This window comes from Branchiostoma lanceolatum, chromosome 14, assembly GCF_035083965.1.
Source record: "Branchiostoma lanceolatum isolate klBraLanc5 chromosome 14, klBraLanc5.hap2, whole genome shotgun sequence".
Lineage (NCBI taxonomy): Eukaryota > Metazoa > Chordata > Leptocardii > Amphioxiformes > Branchiostomatidae > Branchiostoma > Branchiostoma lanceolatum.
Genome location: NC_089735.1, coordinates 8,072,735 through 8,088,500, shown reverse-complemented (window position 1 = coordinate 8,088,500; position 15,766 = coordinate 8,072,735). Strand labels below are relative to the sequence as shown.

General features: G+C 43.5%; 1 protein-coding gene across 4 annotated transcripts in view; it reads right to left on the bottom strand.

Annotated features, from left to right (window-relative positions):
* LOC136449010 (sodium- and chloride-dependent GABA transporter 2-like) overlaps positions 1-15,766 on the bottom strand; it is a 32,866-nt gene that overhangs the window by 15,258 nt on the left and 1,842 nt on the right. For 2 of the 4 annotated variants that reach the window (XM_066448767.1, XM_066448766.1), the window contains exons 1-2: positions 12,568-12,734; positions 6,718-6,944 (exon numbers count right to left, since the gene is read on the bottom strand). In XM_066448767.1, coding sequence (XP_066304864.1) covers positions 6,718-6,944; positions 12,568-12,719 — 379 coding nt within the window. In that variant the 5' untranslated portion in view covers positions 12,720-12,734. Of the gene's footprint in view, positions 1-6,717; positions 6,945-12,567; positions 12,735-14,638; positions 14,889-15,766 lie in introns of those variants that run through there. The other 2 variants (XM_066448769.1, XM_066448768.1) reach the window with 2 other exon arrangements.

Here is a 15,766-nt window from a genome sequence, read left to right as displayed (position 1 = left end):
AACTGTTTCTTTATTGGATTTGCGACCTTAAAAGTTGCGTATTTTCATATTTAACCCAATGGTGCAGCCTAATGGATGTACGAGACCTCAGAAATGTTGACATCTATTGTGGGCCCAAGCAGACGATAAGTCTGTCATATCTCTCTCTACTGGCATTTTACAGTGTGTCAGGGAGCCTCTGATTTACAACGATACGCTTTGCCTGTCGTATAGGCAGATAAAGACGATTTCTCTGCAATCTGTATTCGCAACGAACTGCAGCGATAACAGATGGGAAAGTCGCAGGAAATATGGCATTATATTGGGTAAACGTGGTGACAATTGATTCGTTCTTCCACACAAACGATATGTAAACTCTTTTGGCAAATTTTATCTAGCGTATCAGTTAACGTTACGGTATATGAGAAATTGTAACCTTTTATGTGTGGCCTTAGATAAGGCATATTATAGATCTTTTTGTATAAAAAATATCGTATGGGGGCATCGCGAGGGAGCGGAGTGTCCGACCATAGGGAAGGTGTGGGTTTTAGAGTTTTTTCAAGGCTTTTTGATGGGACGCGGAAAATTACTGTCAGACAGACCACTTGAAGACTGTGGCCAAATATCAAATGTGGCCTTGTAGCATCTGTGGTCAATGAAATTGTATGCTTGTCAGAGGATCTGCTCCCCTGGGTAAGGGGGCGCATAACTAACACATGGGGCGCAGCGCTCCTCTTTTGCGCAGTTGGAAAGTTCTAGGTTTAGTATTATGGAGAGTACAACGGACAACGTAGGATGTCTATTAGTATGATGACTTATAAAACTTTGTCGTGCACGCGCGAGTAATTTCAAATAACCAATGACGCCACAGAAGCTCCGGTCCACTAATAAAACAACATTGTATCTGAATTGAGCTTCATTTCGAGACTAAACTAATAAGACGTCAAGACATAACAACAAGTCGTGACGTATTGGGGTTAATGGATTGAGGATGTTTGACGGTCGCTGGTGAAACACAATTCATTCAGTCAGAACAAAAAGCCCTATAGAATTCCACTCATCATTAGCTCTGCGTGCATGCAGATATTCCCAACCAGCCTTTTCTTTTTCATGTATTAAAGAGAATTAAGAGGACCGACTCAAAAAGTAAACGACTGCATGAATTTGTAATCATAGTGGTGAGAAATTCTCATTTAGCCAGCCCAACTGATTTACAATGTCAAAGTGGTGGAGGATTGTTTGTATTACTGAAGACTTTAGCAGTCCTGGGTTTTGAGTAGTGCGGTCGAACGCTAGCGGCGGGAAAGTGCCTCTTGTGGGGAGTGACCAATTGCAGCTTGTAATTGCCATAAACAGGATTGTGTAGAATGAGGTTGTTGGTAATTTTTTCCACATGAGGCCATGTTGATTTGTATATGGGTGATATCCTCTGGGGAGCCCAAAACTGATGCGAGCTTGCGAATAAAAAAAGTTGCATTTGCTCTGATTGATTCATAGACTGCGTCAAATAATGTGTTCTGCGACCTAACCACCGCAGCATGACGGACGCATGGCGGACGCATGATTACGTCATATAGTCAGGTGATTGCAAGACACCAGAGCGAGGCAATAGAAGACAGATGAGTACTTTGTGATCAAAATGTAACTAAAAACTTGCTTGAACGGGTGAAACGACACTTAACTTTTAATCAGTTTAGAAACTTACTCTAACACATATATACGTTTAGCTCTTGGGAAATAAAGACATCGTGCAAATAAATGTACTTATATTGTATCAAAATAATACGCCTAACGTTCGTTGATAGCCATCGTGAACTGCGTTTCGGAAACTAGTAACGCAGCTCAATGCGACTGCATGATAACACCAGAATGTCTCATAAGAATTCAATCACAGGCGCGCATATTGTCGACAATCGCTGTCAATGCTTGCCGAGGGGAGCACAGGCGCCGAGCATTGGTATTATCCGAAAGGTAGTGATGAAGATAAGAACATGGCAAGGTGGCCTGCGCACCGCCTGAAGCTGTAGTAAACATGGTTCACTGAAAAGGCAAGGCAAGGAGGAAAATCGTGGAATACTTAGATGGAAACTTATAGAAAAGCATGACTGACTTGAGTGCCACGATCTCATACTTTCGCCAAATCATATCAACCTTTACGGCTGACGTATTATAAATGTTTCTCATTGATCATGCTAATAAGGTCCTCATCTTCATAAATTGCTGCAAATGTTGATCATCTTCTCCAACCAAATAACAAAAATTAGACAAAGTATAAAAGGCTTATCTTAACAAAGAAGGCCTTTCTAACATTTCCTCATCAATTATGCAAATGAAGTACTTATTTGCATAATCTATGTTAAACGACTTCCAATGCGCAAGTATGAAATTTCCGTCATTCACCGTCTATAGAATTGTGCGTTTTTCATATTGATTATGCAAATCACATCTTCATTTACATAATTCATATCTGACGATGTTCCCTTCCGTCTTCTAAGTTACATGTTTGAATAGTCCTAGCATGGAACGCGTTGGATTTATATATTTTCCTCATTAATTATGAATCAAAATGTCTGTTCCTTGGCCGGTTAAATGTTTTTCTTTTTACCATATTTTAACCAAAGCTCAATACAGCCCGCGCGGAGGCTGGTGGCACGAGACTAGCACGGCTGGTTGCACGGCTTCTACAGGTTCTCTAAGGTTGAAAGGAGAGATCGTTACCATCTCCTGATTGGCACCCGTTTTCTGTCAAAATAAGGGATCAAAGAACCTCTCGCTTCCCTAGTTTGGAGAATACGGCTTCTATCTGTGCGTTCCAGTGACCTCTTTGCCCTAAGAGTAGCTGTGCTCCTTTGAAGAAAAGTTTTGAGAGCGAAGTTGGCGACCCGAGGAGTGTGTTACAGTAATCACGTATTCCTACCACAGTGTTGAATGTTGATCATGAAGGAACACCATACCTACCTACCTACCTAGTCCCTCGGCCATACCTGTGGAGACATTAACTGCTTTAACGTCTGTCCATGTATGGGTTTAATATGTAAAGATTCTTGCTGACATGCGGGGATTTGTAAAGAAGATCCTCTTTATTTGACATCTCGGGGGATTTGTCAGAAGACAGCTGTGGAAAAATGTACGATAGGGACAATTTCTGCGAAAAAAAGGGATGAAAACTGCAATGCATCGGGATATGAGATAAAAATGAGCTTTTTCTTTCCAATGTCAGCCGTTCATAGTCAATAATTTGCAACGGCCCAGAGACTCTAGCGGTCTCTTGTTTACAGCTACGCAAGCAAAGGGCGTAAGACGCTGACGTGTCTTGATGGATGATGAGTACCGCTTGCTCTGCGGGGAGATAACATGAAGAGCGGGGAAAGACGAGGGTCGCCCCCATCAATCATGTCCTTACCACGCCCTGAATACATACTAGAGTGAACAGAAGTAAATATTATCGTCGGCCTCTTGCTCTACTTTCCAAGCAAAAGTTCGGCCCCGACTTGTTTGTTTTTGGCGTCTTTTCACGCGTTTTTGTCAGGCTTTCAATTTTGTCGGACAAAGAGAAAAACTGGCAAGGAGAAAGCACGACAAAAACGTCTGAGAAGGCGCCAAAAACAAGCCTGAGTCGAACCTCTGCCGGCCTGGACCGGCTGGAGAGTACTCTTTCGCCATACTGGTAGCTTGATGCCAGGCTGTTTCCACGGCTCTAGGACCAACATTCCCCATGAAAATTTCACACAGGCTCCCATGGGCTGGAAAACTTAGGCTATGATGCCAACTCCTAGCCTGGCTGCCAGACCCCCAATCTCTAAAATGTTTATCGTATGGTTGGAAGACTTGGAAGAGGAAACCCTTTCGGAGCCTGGGAGCCAGCCTAGCTTGTCGAATACCGCTCTGTTTCTTTCCTCCCAGCAACTTATTAGCATAGGATGATTCGTTCCTAAAAGATCCTAAAATGACAGAACAGTCCATTCGAGCTTGGGCCTTGTAGAAACTTACATTGATGGAAATTTGTGAGACTTGAAGGTAGACTATGATAATGGTTCATTCATAAAACACCAGCAAGGAGGTTATGGTTTTACATACTATATAAAACCTCCTTGCTACGAGTAAGGTTTGCAAGAGTCTGTTTATGTTTCTATTTATTTATTTATTTATTTATGTATTTACATGTTTGCCTGTACAACTGTATGTATGTGTTTTGATGAAGGCATCGTCAATATAGTCAGTAGCAAGCTCCATCTCGGAGCAAGCTCTGTCCCGAACATCTGGACTTCGCCCAAGATCCTCAGTGGTGTGTCCGAATGACTGACAAGCGGTATTCCATACTTCACATCTTGCAGCTCGACCCAGCCTCGACCTGGCCTCTACCCACATGTGAAAAGTGACTATCTAAACTGCTTTGTTAGGGCCCGCTCGTGTCAGGGTGACTGACCCTTGCCTCAAACAGCGCCGCAAGGGGTCAAGAAAAGGACAAAACTGCGGAGGACGATCAGAAAGATTGCCCCGAAAAAACGTTTTGAATGCCTGCCTTGTTAGTGGTAGTCTCTCCAACTCCGCTCCCTGCTTAACTTCACGAGTAAGTTACTTTTGTTCTGAGCTAAACGTGCGAGTCACAGCAAAAGGCGCAGGTCACAAAATGACAAATACCGTGATGAAGTCGACCTTTTAAAACCTGATCCAAAGAGTGATTGCTGAAACATAACAATGGTCTAGATCTTAAACCGTGGACAATGCTATTCTCTCACTCAATTCTTTATATGGGGCTAGACTTGACCAGCATACTAAGTTTATATCTTATCAGAACAGCCAGGATAAGACCATAAGGATGTCGATTTCTGTCCCAAACTTAAAAGAGACACGGAAAGTCAACAGCTGTTTCATCCGACATGTTTACTTTTGCTTCAGCTGGACGACGAAGAGAACATCTGTGTATGAAATTGTACAAGACGCTCAAGTCAGCCGAGTGATTTTCCCGCCGACTCAGTGTTGAAGCTCAAGTTTGAAAGACATGCTTGTGCAACCTCGGACAGATAAAAGGTCAAAATGTCACTGAAAAGAAAGAAGAGAAAGAAAGAATTCCTTCTCCCATATTTATGAGGGTCTGTTCTGAATGGTGTGGGCCAACTGTCTGCAAACGTTGCAAATGCTGACTGATCGCTAGAGAAAAGCCTTTTTGAACACATCGCCACTATCAAAGCTCTCTTGTGTACGGGGAACGAGAGTGCATAGTAACCTCTTCAAGTTTTACTTGTACAGCATGAATCTGTGCGATTCGTTGGTTTTCACTATATACTTCCACCAATGAGGTTGTCTAGTAGGACTGTAGACATGTGATCAGAATGGACAACACTGAGTCTGTAACCTTGTGCTGTGTGTGTGTGTGTGTGTGTGTGTGTGTGTGTGTGTGTGTGTGTGTGTGTGTGTGTGTGTGTGTGTGTGTGTGTGTGTGTGTGTGTGAACACGATAACTCAAGGATGCCTGGATGAATTGTCTTGATACTTGAAATGTGGGTAAGTCTTCTTGAGATATTGGAATAATTAGATTTTGGGCCCCCTAGCGGCTTGCTATATGGTACTGCAGCGGAACTTTTGGTTATCTCGTGTTCAGGACATGCTATGGTCATGATTTTTAGTGGCAGATAGTTCTTGGGAGGGAGAGTAAGTCCTGTAGATTTTGCCCCCCTAGTCTTCAAAACTATCATTTTTACTATTTCAAATAACCTTCAGCCGTAGATAGTGGAATTAAAATGTGTAGATATTAGCTTATGGTTGCAATCTATCCCCGGGTAGCAAGATGATAACTCACTAGTAGCCACCATTGTTTTGCACATTTAGCAGCATAAGCTACGCCCACGGGACGGCCATAAGCTCCGTGGGTACATACATGTACATCATTCCTAGACTTAAGGCCAGGTAAGACAGAACAGGTAGCCTGGAAGCCAGACTGTTTCCAGGGCCCACACAGGCCAGCTTTTCGGCTACAGGACCCACATACCCCAAAAGAAATTTTGTCACAACCTCCGAGTTATGGTCGAACTGAGAGGAGTTCTGGAAAAAAATAATTCGGGGCATGTTGGCCCCAGAGCCGAGGAGCTGGCTTGTGCAGACCCTTGGAGCAGTCTGGCATCCAGGCTATAAGCTATAGCATGCATGAGACTCGTGTGCCGATGGGCTAATCTAAACTGAGTTAATTTCAATTGTTTGATAAGTAAATAAACGTAGCAATCTCGACAAAGAAGAGGGTATATGACTCACCAATATGATTTAATACCTTGCAGAGATCATTACTTTGGCACCGTGTTTTTGAGAATCCTATATCAATCATGTTTTCTTTCAAGTCAGTAGCTCATCGAAGATTCGCGTACGCTAATCATAATACCTCGTGGGATATTTGCAACATGTGGCTTTCCGTTTATTATTAGCTTTGGCTCCGCTGTGCGTTCAACGTACAGACGACAGTTGACATTTCAGGAATCCCCAAAAGATCTCAAATAAATTTAGTAAACATAGAATATTTGCGCTCAGCTATGATTATCGCGGCCATGATATGCATGAAACAATTCGCATACTTTGGGTACGCCAAATAGGACTCAAATAGCAGTTACTCAAGCAACTGTATATGATTTTGGAAACGGTCAGACGTTTCAAGTAGCTTCCACTAGTAAAAGTGACACTAAGCAAGATATTTTGTCGATCGAAACAATTCGTATTGGGGTTTAGAAATGAGAAACAGATCTTGACTCACCGCCTCCATTTTTGTAACAGAGGTACGGGAACCTCCAGACGTTGCCGAGTCCCACGGAGAATCCGACCAGGGCGAGGATGAAGTCGAGCTTGCCGATCCAGGTTTCTCTCTCGGGTAGGCCGTCGTCTTCTGGTGGAGATGCGGCCACACGGTTACCCTCAGCTTCATCGGCCTTGGACGCCTTGGTAGCAGGACCGTCCATGGCGGACGACATACCGCTGGGCGATCTGTGAAGAAGAGGAACGCAACACGTGAAGAAGGGATGTCGTCGTCCTCACTCTCTGTACAAATAAAGCAAATACGACTCCTTGCAGTTTTCGCACGTGTCACGTGACACACGGGCCGCAGAATAAACGGATACAAATAAGGGATAGCTACAAGTGCGCATAAATCATCTTCAAAATGCACAGTAGGGCGCGCCGGGAGTGGAAACGACCATATTGTAGATAAAGGCATCCCGACTTACGGAGGAAATGGTATGACTGTTTCGCTCCTTCTGAGTGATAGCAGGGTATTGCTTCAGTAGCAGGTTATATATTCACTAGTACAGGGAGGCGTTGCTAGCCCTTCCCCGTTCGAATACCGGGCCAAATGGTTACGGGCTGGCTGCACAACCGACCAAGTACAAAAAGAAGTCATCAGCAAAAAGTGATCCCCAAGGAGCCTGCTATGGAGGCTAGGCGCCTCCCAGAAGGCCTGCGAAGGAGGCTAGGCCGATGCCTACAAACCGTGCGACGATCGAGAGAACACCAGGGGAATTAGATTAGCTATTATTGCCCAATATGTCACATAGAGCCCGTAAACTCGTCGTCTGATTGCAGTTTTTCGTGCTGTGTGAGAGGGGCTTAAAATGCACGTAACTAAAGCGATTAGCAAGGTTTCTCGAACTTAACAGGTGGGATAGGAGCGTAAAGCACAAATGTACGGCGAAAATCTGGAGTAGATTGGATACAAGAATGAAAGGGGAGGGGCCAAAAAGTTACCGACCGCCCCTCCTCCTTTAAGATTCCTTTAACGGTTGACTTGAGCCGTTGAGGTTGTCCACTACTATTTGCCTACTCCCTCCTCAAATCGTTTTGCAATAGGATACACCATAGGTAAAAGTTCAAAGGTAATGTATGCGTAGACACTCCTTTGTGTAAACGAGGTGGTTGTTGTACACTGTAAACAATTACCGCCCAGTGTTTGCCTTAGGCCAACACACCGGGGTGGTGTACTATGGTTACATAATACATTTACGTCATGGAAGTTTCCGTGCTGAACTTGTAAAGAGGGGTCAAAGTTCTCATGTTCTTCTGTAGAGACGGCTGTGCTAGCATGCTGCACTCAACAGCAACCTGCTCATGGGACAAACTGAACTTAGAAAAGTTGCAAAATTGACCCTGGAGAAACAGTGCCATACTTCACATGACTCGGTTGATAAGCAACTCGCGAGTGTCTCAGAGCGCCTGATCTTCTACATTTACTGATTTAGCAATTCTATATTCATAATATGATAACATGTTTGAAGTGTATTCGTACTATTTTGAAAGTGTCAATTTTGAAATCTCGCCTTTTGTCAAAGTTTTCACCACGCCGTTTATCAATATCTTATTGTTTGATTGTCGTAATCATATTCCATCCATTGGTATGTTGATCTAAAATGTAATGTCTGACGCCAATTCAGCTTGCTGGCTGCCATTGTTGGAATTTTGTATGTGTGTCTTCTCAATAAACCATTCACAAAGTGTTAATTTGTCCACGGTGCTGTACCGACCTAGCAGCAAAGAAACCAACCAGTCACAACCAAATGATCCCAACAAACAAACAAACGAACGAACAAACGAACCTACCGACAGAAATTATAAAATCCACGACAGCTTACCAATTGCAACCACGTGTAAAATCTGCGAAGTAAGCTAATGCTCATGTATAAGGTACATCCACAAAATTCCCAATCTCTTGGCGGAAATAATTACACAAGAACAATAAACAATATCGGTGAATGTAAGATAACTCTATAATCTTAGCTCTCCTCACAAACAAAAACAACAACAACAATTTACATATCTTTTACACGAATAAAGATTTCTAGAATGAGTTTATGACACAATATTTGATATCGGATGATACAGTGGGTCAATCAAAGTTCAGTGGTCGGGTAGTACTTGACATGTGCAAACAAACTGTTTGCAATTTGTTACCAAATAGCTAGATAACTACAAGGTATATGCTAACCTTACACACTGCGTGCATCAAATACAGCGTAGACGTGCAAGATATTTGGGGAGATAGTGTCAAAGGTTTTGTACTCATGATGTCCCTAGCTAACCTTACTCTCCAAGCAGAGGTTTGGATCGGAAGATTGTGACCTTCTGCTTATTTGCCCAGTTTCTATGCATATGGATGAACCGACTGTCACCGAAAATGGGGCAAGTCAGAAAAACGGCACAATCTACCTACCCAACCTCTGCTTGGAGAGCAAGCTGGTCTCACGTATGTTGACAGGGCTGAATTCAGTGAAATCTCTTTTTTTGGTTTCTATTTGTTTGATTGTGTTTATGAGAAATATACACAAAGATTATTGGACTTAATGGTTGACCGTTTCTCTCGCCTTTCGAATATCAGACAATATAGCCAAACAAAATCAGTTGAACTGGCCGGAATGATCCCAAATGTTACTGACTGATTTGCCAGCCAACTTCTTTGGCATGTTGAGTCCCGTGCATCGTATTTTTCACCCCCAAAAGAAGCCTGTTTTGAGACTAGTTCGCTAGGGTCGTTCTGGGGCTATGCCAAAGTGCGGTACGCACATGCGCAGTAGTGTCAGACTTGGACTTCCTGGGGTCAACTCACGGGTCATTTCGTATGCAACGTCAGACGTCATTATAAAATTGGTTTGGGTAATTCAAATGATGGGTCAGTCAAAACGCAAATGCAACAAATGGAACTTGTAGAATATTTAGTATTTGGTAATAAGGCCGTTCTACGGTTTTGATGTAGATTTTTCAAGCAGGCTATGGCAGCGATTTAAAACAGCCTTTTCCGTAACCAGACATTTTGTGTGACACATGAACGAGAATGCCCTCAGTTTCAATTTCATCGCTTTCAATTTCAATTTTTGTACATTGTCTTAACCTCTTTTAGTAATGTACATCCTTGTATTTGGCCTTCATTTTGAATTCATTTTTCCTTTTGCTTCATGTTAGTAGAGGCGTCGATATAAGTTTAGTAAACTTGAGTGCGCCATGACTTTGTCTTTGTCCTTTTGTTTATCGCCCCCCCTCCAAAAAAGGCTTGCGATCGCACGACGAATGCAGTCCCTAAAGGACGAATAGGGAAGTGTCGTAGGGGAATGGGTGTGTATTTCTCGAATGTCTTTTGTATCTTGCGTCATCTCAGACTGATAAGTTGCACGTTTCTAACCTCAAGACTGTAGGAACATGACATCATGTCAACATTCCAACATTTCCACCTCATGTGACAACCACTTTGAACATCGCCTTGGCCACTTATGTGGTCTGCGATTATTTGCGCTGTACGATAAACATTTCACTTTATCAATTAGTTCAGTCGGTCACTAGGCCAGCCAGTCCGATTACATAAGATTTAAAGGTGCAAAGTCGACGTTTATTCTATTCTTGGAGCAAAGTGCCATGTACTGGTAAAAAAACGTTTCGATTTTCATACTAACATCTGCTTGGAGATTACCGACTCCCTTTGACAGATTGTGAATTTGTGATGCTACCGATACTTGCTTGATTCAGTCAAACAAAATCTAGAAATGATGAAAAACGTAAAAATCGTGCAATGAACTACTGCGGAATTTTTAAAGTCCCGCCTGAGGTTCTACTGACTCATGGATAAAGCGAACCATTCTTGCAGAAAGGGGCGTTTATATTGTTTTGGCGTGAGGTTATCACGAAGTGACCTCTGGCGACAGTCGACGTTTAAGTTTGAGTTGTCTACTCTTCGCGAGCATTGCAAATTCTTCCGTTGGGTGGGACCGGTGTGCTACTACCGCCGCCAGCAATGTCTACCCGACGACAACAACAGAACATTAAATCAGAGCAAAACCACCAAACAATGGCGCGTGAGACTGTATAACTATTCAGCAACAATGAACTACCTTGGTGAGACCAAAAAACGACCAGCTTGCCAATTTGATCGTTAATCTCCGAGCAGATGTCCCCCCCTCGGGTTTGTGAAAGAAACGGATCAGACGTAACGATGTACCTTCCCTCAACATCTGCTTGGAGATAAGCATCTACCAGGCTTCAGAACGGAGATTAGCCTCTACCAGGCTCCAGGCCGGAGAGTCTCTACCAAGCTATATTATGATATACCAGGCGTTACAAACGGTATTTATCCATAATCGACCTGCCAACTCCTCTGGTATGTTCTCTATATGGCCGATTCCTACTTTTTCCAGCCACGTCTGGAGCCTGAGCCTGATAGACAATGATAGCGGCTATTTGAAGATTGTTGATCGTAGCATAGACTGTTAGCCTCCACCAGGCCTTCCTACGGGCGTATGCATCGCAGAATTCGGCAAAAACTGGAATATTTGGCCAGTAGAATCAGTCCACAATAATGATGTCACCTATGGTGGCCAAACCCTCCTGGCGTGGTTAGTCTGGTAGAGACTATTGACTGTGCTGATGCAATGCACTGTAAATGCATTTAAGTTTCCATTTCGCGCTCAGGCGAAAATGGAGTGTTTGCGGTGGTTTTAAGTTCGCGGTGAAACGGTCGCCGCGAAAACCGAGAACGTAAAACCACCGCGAACAATTACACTTGCATTTACAGTATCAGGGGGCGAAAAATGAATGTCTGATAAGGATCTCTGTATAGTCTGTTGACACTGAAAGACAATACATAGCACACATGGTCCAAGAAAGATAGCGTATAGATCTAAGACACTGTGGATCTAAGATAAATTCTTTTCGTGGACAAAACTAGCTTCTCTCTCACACAAGCGCAAGCACACACGCAGAGCCACTGACAGTATCAAATTTGCAATCGAAGAGGTGACAGTGTATGACAAAGCGAAATTCTACATCGGTTACTATTCTTAGGGATAATGAAAACAAACTCATGCCTTTTGTTCGCAACTAACGACTTCCACTTGCACAGTAAACGTTTCAACATGGGCTCAAACAAGGGTGCGAACTGTTCCCTGTCCGTTTTTTGTACCAACAACAACCTGTTGATATAGGAAAGGATATGTGCTTGACTGCGGGCCGTTTGAATGTGAAACCTTGCATGTCACACCACACCGAGTTTGACGTGACCCCCGTATAAGAACGAGGCCAAGGTTCCGAACAGAAGAAAGCTCGGAAAAGGACGCGACTCGGAGAAATACGATCGCTACCATGTGTGTATAGTTGTATCGCTCCTATAGTAAGAAATCTCCTGGATCGAATGACCACTACTGTAACTTTGAGGACAGCGGCAGTTTCTCGAGACCAGCTGTACGTGTAAAAGTGGCTCCTCACGTACACAAAAGTCAAAACACAAGTACCCCCGACCTACCCCCAAGACGGTTAGTACAAACGGTCGACATATGCACCCTACTGTTCTTTCTCTTCCCGTTGGTATTCCGTTGTTGACGCTATTCAGTAGAATTAGGATCAGCTGTTAAGCCTTAAGACCAACAGAGAGGAATTCCTTGCAAATATCATGTATTATCATATCGGCAGATTAACAACAGATTCTCTCGATCTGGGTACAAGTCATTAGAAAAACCATGTAACAGAATATCCATTAGGTTTTTGCCATTCACATACAACAGAGGGCATAGCCTCAATGCTCAGTCCTTACATTTAGTACACCATAGATTCTGTAGATGTGAGTGTATATCTTACATACCTGTAACTATCGCTCAATACAGTTCGGTAAGTAGGAGAGACTAGGCGGTGCTCTCCCCGTGCCTCCTTGACTGCCCCAAAACTCACAAGTCGCCCTGCCTTGGCTTGGTTACTCAGTAAACCGCCCCACGTTTCTGTGACGTCACAGCGCATACATCAACCAATAACAGGCCCTAGCACCCAAGTGACCCGGAGAGCGAGGTCCCCGCCAGGAGCTCTTGTGTTAGCCTCGCACATAGGCTTTCACTGCTCTCCAAGCAGAGGTTAGGCTCCGGTTGGTTTTGGACATTTTGTAGGCGTTTTTGTCGGGCTTGTAATTTCTTCCGTTTGGTTGGCGGACAAAAAAACCGACAGAATCGAAAGCCCGGTAAAAAAGCCTCAAAACCGTCAAAAACCAACCGGAGCCTAACCTCTGCTTGGAGGCTTTTACTTCTTACCGTAAAACATGTATGCTCCATCAGCTGGGAATTCCTAATTGACAAATGTCTCTTTGCACATTTGTATGTTTGCCAAACTTTGCTGCATTTGGTGCATGTACTTTATGTGTGGTAGGTGTAGCCAAAAAGTCAAAAGTCACTGAACAAACAAACTTCACTCAATGTTGGACTCAAGTGACGTAAAACAAAAATGCCTTTCAGCACGGTTTTCAAATGAAATTTTAGCCCTGACACATACATATTAGTTAAGCCTACATAATTAGTCTTTACCAAATTGACTACGCTAGCTAATGGTGAGAAGAACTTGCCAGGGGAGTTGACGGGGGGGGGGTGTAACCTTACCTACCGTGGACTGACTGACTCTCCTGTCCAATTAAGTCATTTTCATTTTTTTTTACTGAATTTTACGATCACTCACCCCCCGAAGGAAGTCCTGGTGGAGGCTATTACATAATCATGTATTTCGGTATTTGTGTTGGTTCTCAAACAGTACTAGTTTGTCTTTTTTGTACACGTTTTCTGGTTGAATGCCTGCCGTATCTGGTGTACCACAAAGGTCTATACGAGGTCCACTACAAAACTTACAAAAGTTCGCAGACCTCATACCTCCATGAAATATTTAGAGCCTTTGTAGGTTCATTGTTCCACCTTGTCTCATTGGTTATGCAGCTAAGGCTGTAATTACCTTAGCCTATATTTTTTTCAAATAATGGTTTCTGTACCAAAATTACATCATGGCTCTTGCACATGTGTAATAGACTCCGTGTGAACTGGACCGATGATCTGATATAACTTACATGTAGAACAAACCGACCCGAATCCTTTGAATACACAGTGCAATTGGCCGGAGGAGTCACCCGATGAGGGGAGCAATTTTGCTCACAAGGTCGAAACAATGTATTCTCCAAGAAGAGGCTTCGATCGGGGGGGGGGGGGGGGGGGCAGGTGGAGCTGGAGGTACTTTTCTTGCTTTATTCCACTGCCTCTACCAGGCTCCAGAGGCGGCTGGGAAGAGTAGAAATTTGCCAAATAGACACATAACATTCCATAGGAGTTAGCTGTCCATAGGAGTTTACAGTTTGTCACCTCCTGGGGTCAACTTATTTGCCTTCAGCAACACGTGCACAATCAAACCTGTCTAAGGCGACCTCTGAGCAAAAGCGGTTGCTATAACCATGAGGTGGTCTCGATAGACAGTTTCCGCCAGGCCAGCGCTATAGTTCAATACTCCAGACAAAAGCGTATCATGTCGTAGTTAAACCAACCAACTAAGTTTATATGGCACATTTACCTACGATGTATTGTCAGGTACGCGTAGTTCGCCCGGGGCAAGGACACCACCTTGCCACGTACATTGTGTCCGATTTGGGAACAAGATTTTAGTAACTTAAGTTCGTAGCGCGATGTTTTTGAAATAAAACGAAGTACAGTACTCATTGATGGCAAGACTTTGTCACCAAGTGTTGAAACTGTTCTAGTCTTTATACGCAGAATTAACGGCCACAGTAGCACATGCAGTCTACAGCGAACTCCGTACGTAGCCTTTCGAACCACTGAGTTGAAGACAACAGACTAAGACACATTCCTTCATTCCACCCCAAAGATCTAGAACCTGTACAGTAAATACATTCCCACCTGCGAGACAAAATGGACGACAGACAAAGTTAGAGATCTTCAGCCTTCGGCAGTGCAGCTCTGTGACGGAGTCACTTCTGTCTGAAATCGGACGCCTAAAAACCTGTCTGATCACCTATAGTTGAGACAAAATCTTGACATGTCAAAGATCCACCGCTGATGCCTAACCTGTTTGTGTTGTGACAAGAAGCCTGGGGAATCATTGAACTGGCAAAGTTCCAGATCTGACATGGGAGGCCAAGGTGATCGAGGGCACCTAGTAAACATCACAGCTTGCTTATGAGTGAAGCTGTCAGTATCTGTAATCTTCGATAGGCAAATTCTTTTATCTCCGGGCATTTGAAAACAAAAAATACGGCGACGTTATAGATGGACCATGGGCAGATGTTTTAGTTAGAGGGTGGGCGTGGCGAGTTTATGTGGATTCAGTACAGCCCCGCCCTCCCGAGGATTTCGTTGGTAACTGCAGTGGCCACCTGTTGGCAAATCGCAGTCGTGTTAGGCAATGGTGATGTAACGCCCCAAACCGTATTGATCTTGCTCATGGTTATTAAAGGAATAACTCAGGTATCTATGGGGAAATTTCAAGGGACCGACATAAAGCCGATAGGAGGTCGAATTAATGAGTTGGTGGCCTTAAGAAGATGGTTACCTGTCTTTGGGGAGGTGGTCGCTTTACCAACCAGGCAACCTGGTTTGACCGTACATTTCTCCACGGTTACGTTATATGGCTCACTTTCTTTCTTTCTTTCTTTCTTTCTTTCTTTCTTTCTTTCTTTCTTTCTTTCTTTCTTTCTTTCTCCGTCTCTCTCTCTCTCACTCACTCTTTTTCTGCCCTCCACGGTTATATGCCTCTCTCTTTTCCTCTCTTCCACTCACTTACTCACTGACTCACCCACCCACTCTCTTTCTTTCTCTCTCTCTCTCTCTCTACTAACGGCTACTATATTACTGGTTCCTATTTAGTTTCAAAACAAGGCAACATTGTCATTGGCGCGTCGGTCATTTTTTTTCATCACTTGTTTGTTTTGCAATTGGGTGGGACAAGTCTATTACGTGCTATTAATGATTATACAGTTAGGACAGTCTTATACATTAGAAAAAAATCAAATAGCATAATGCATGCTT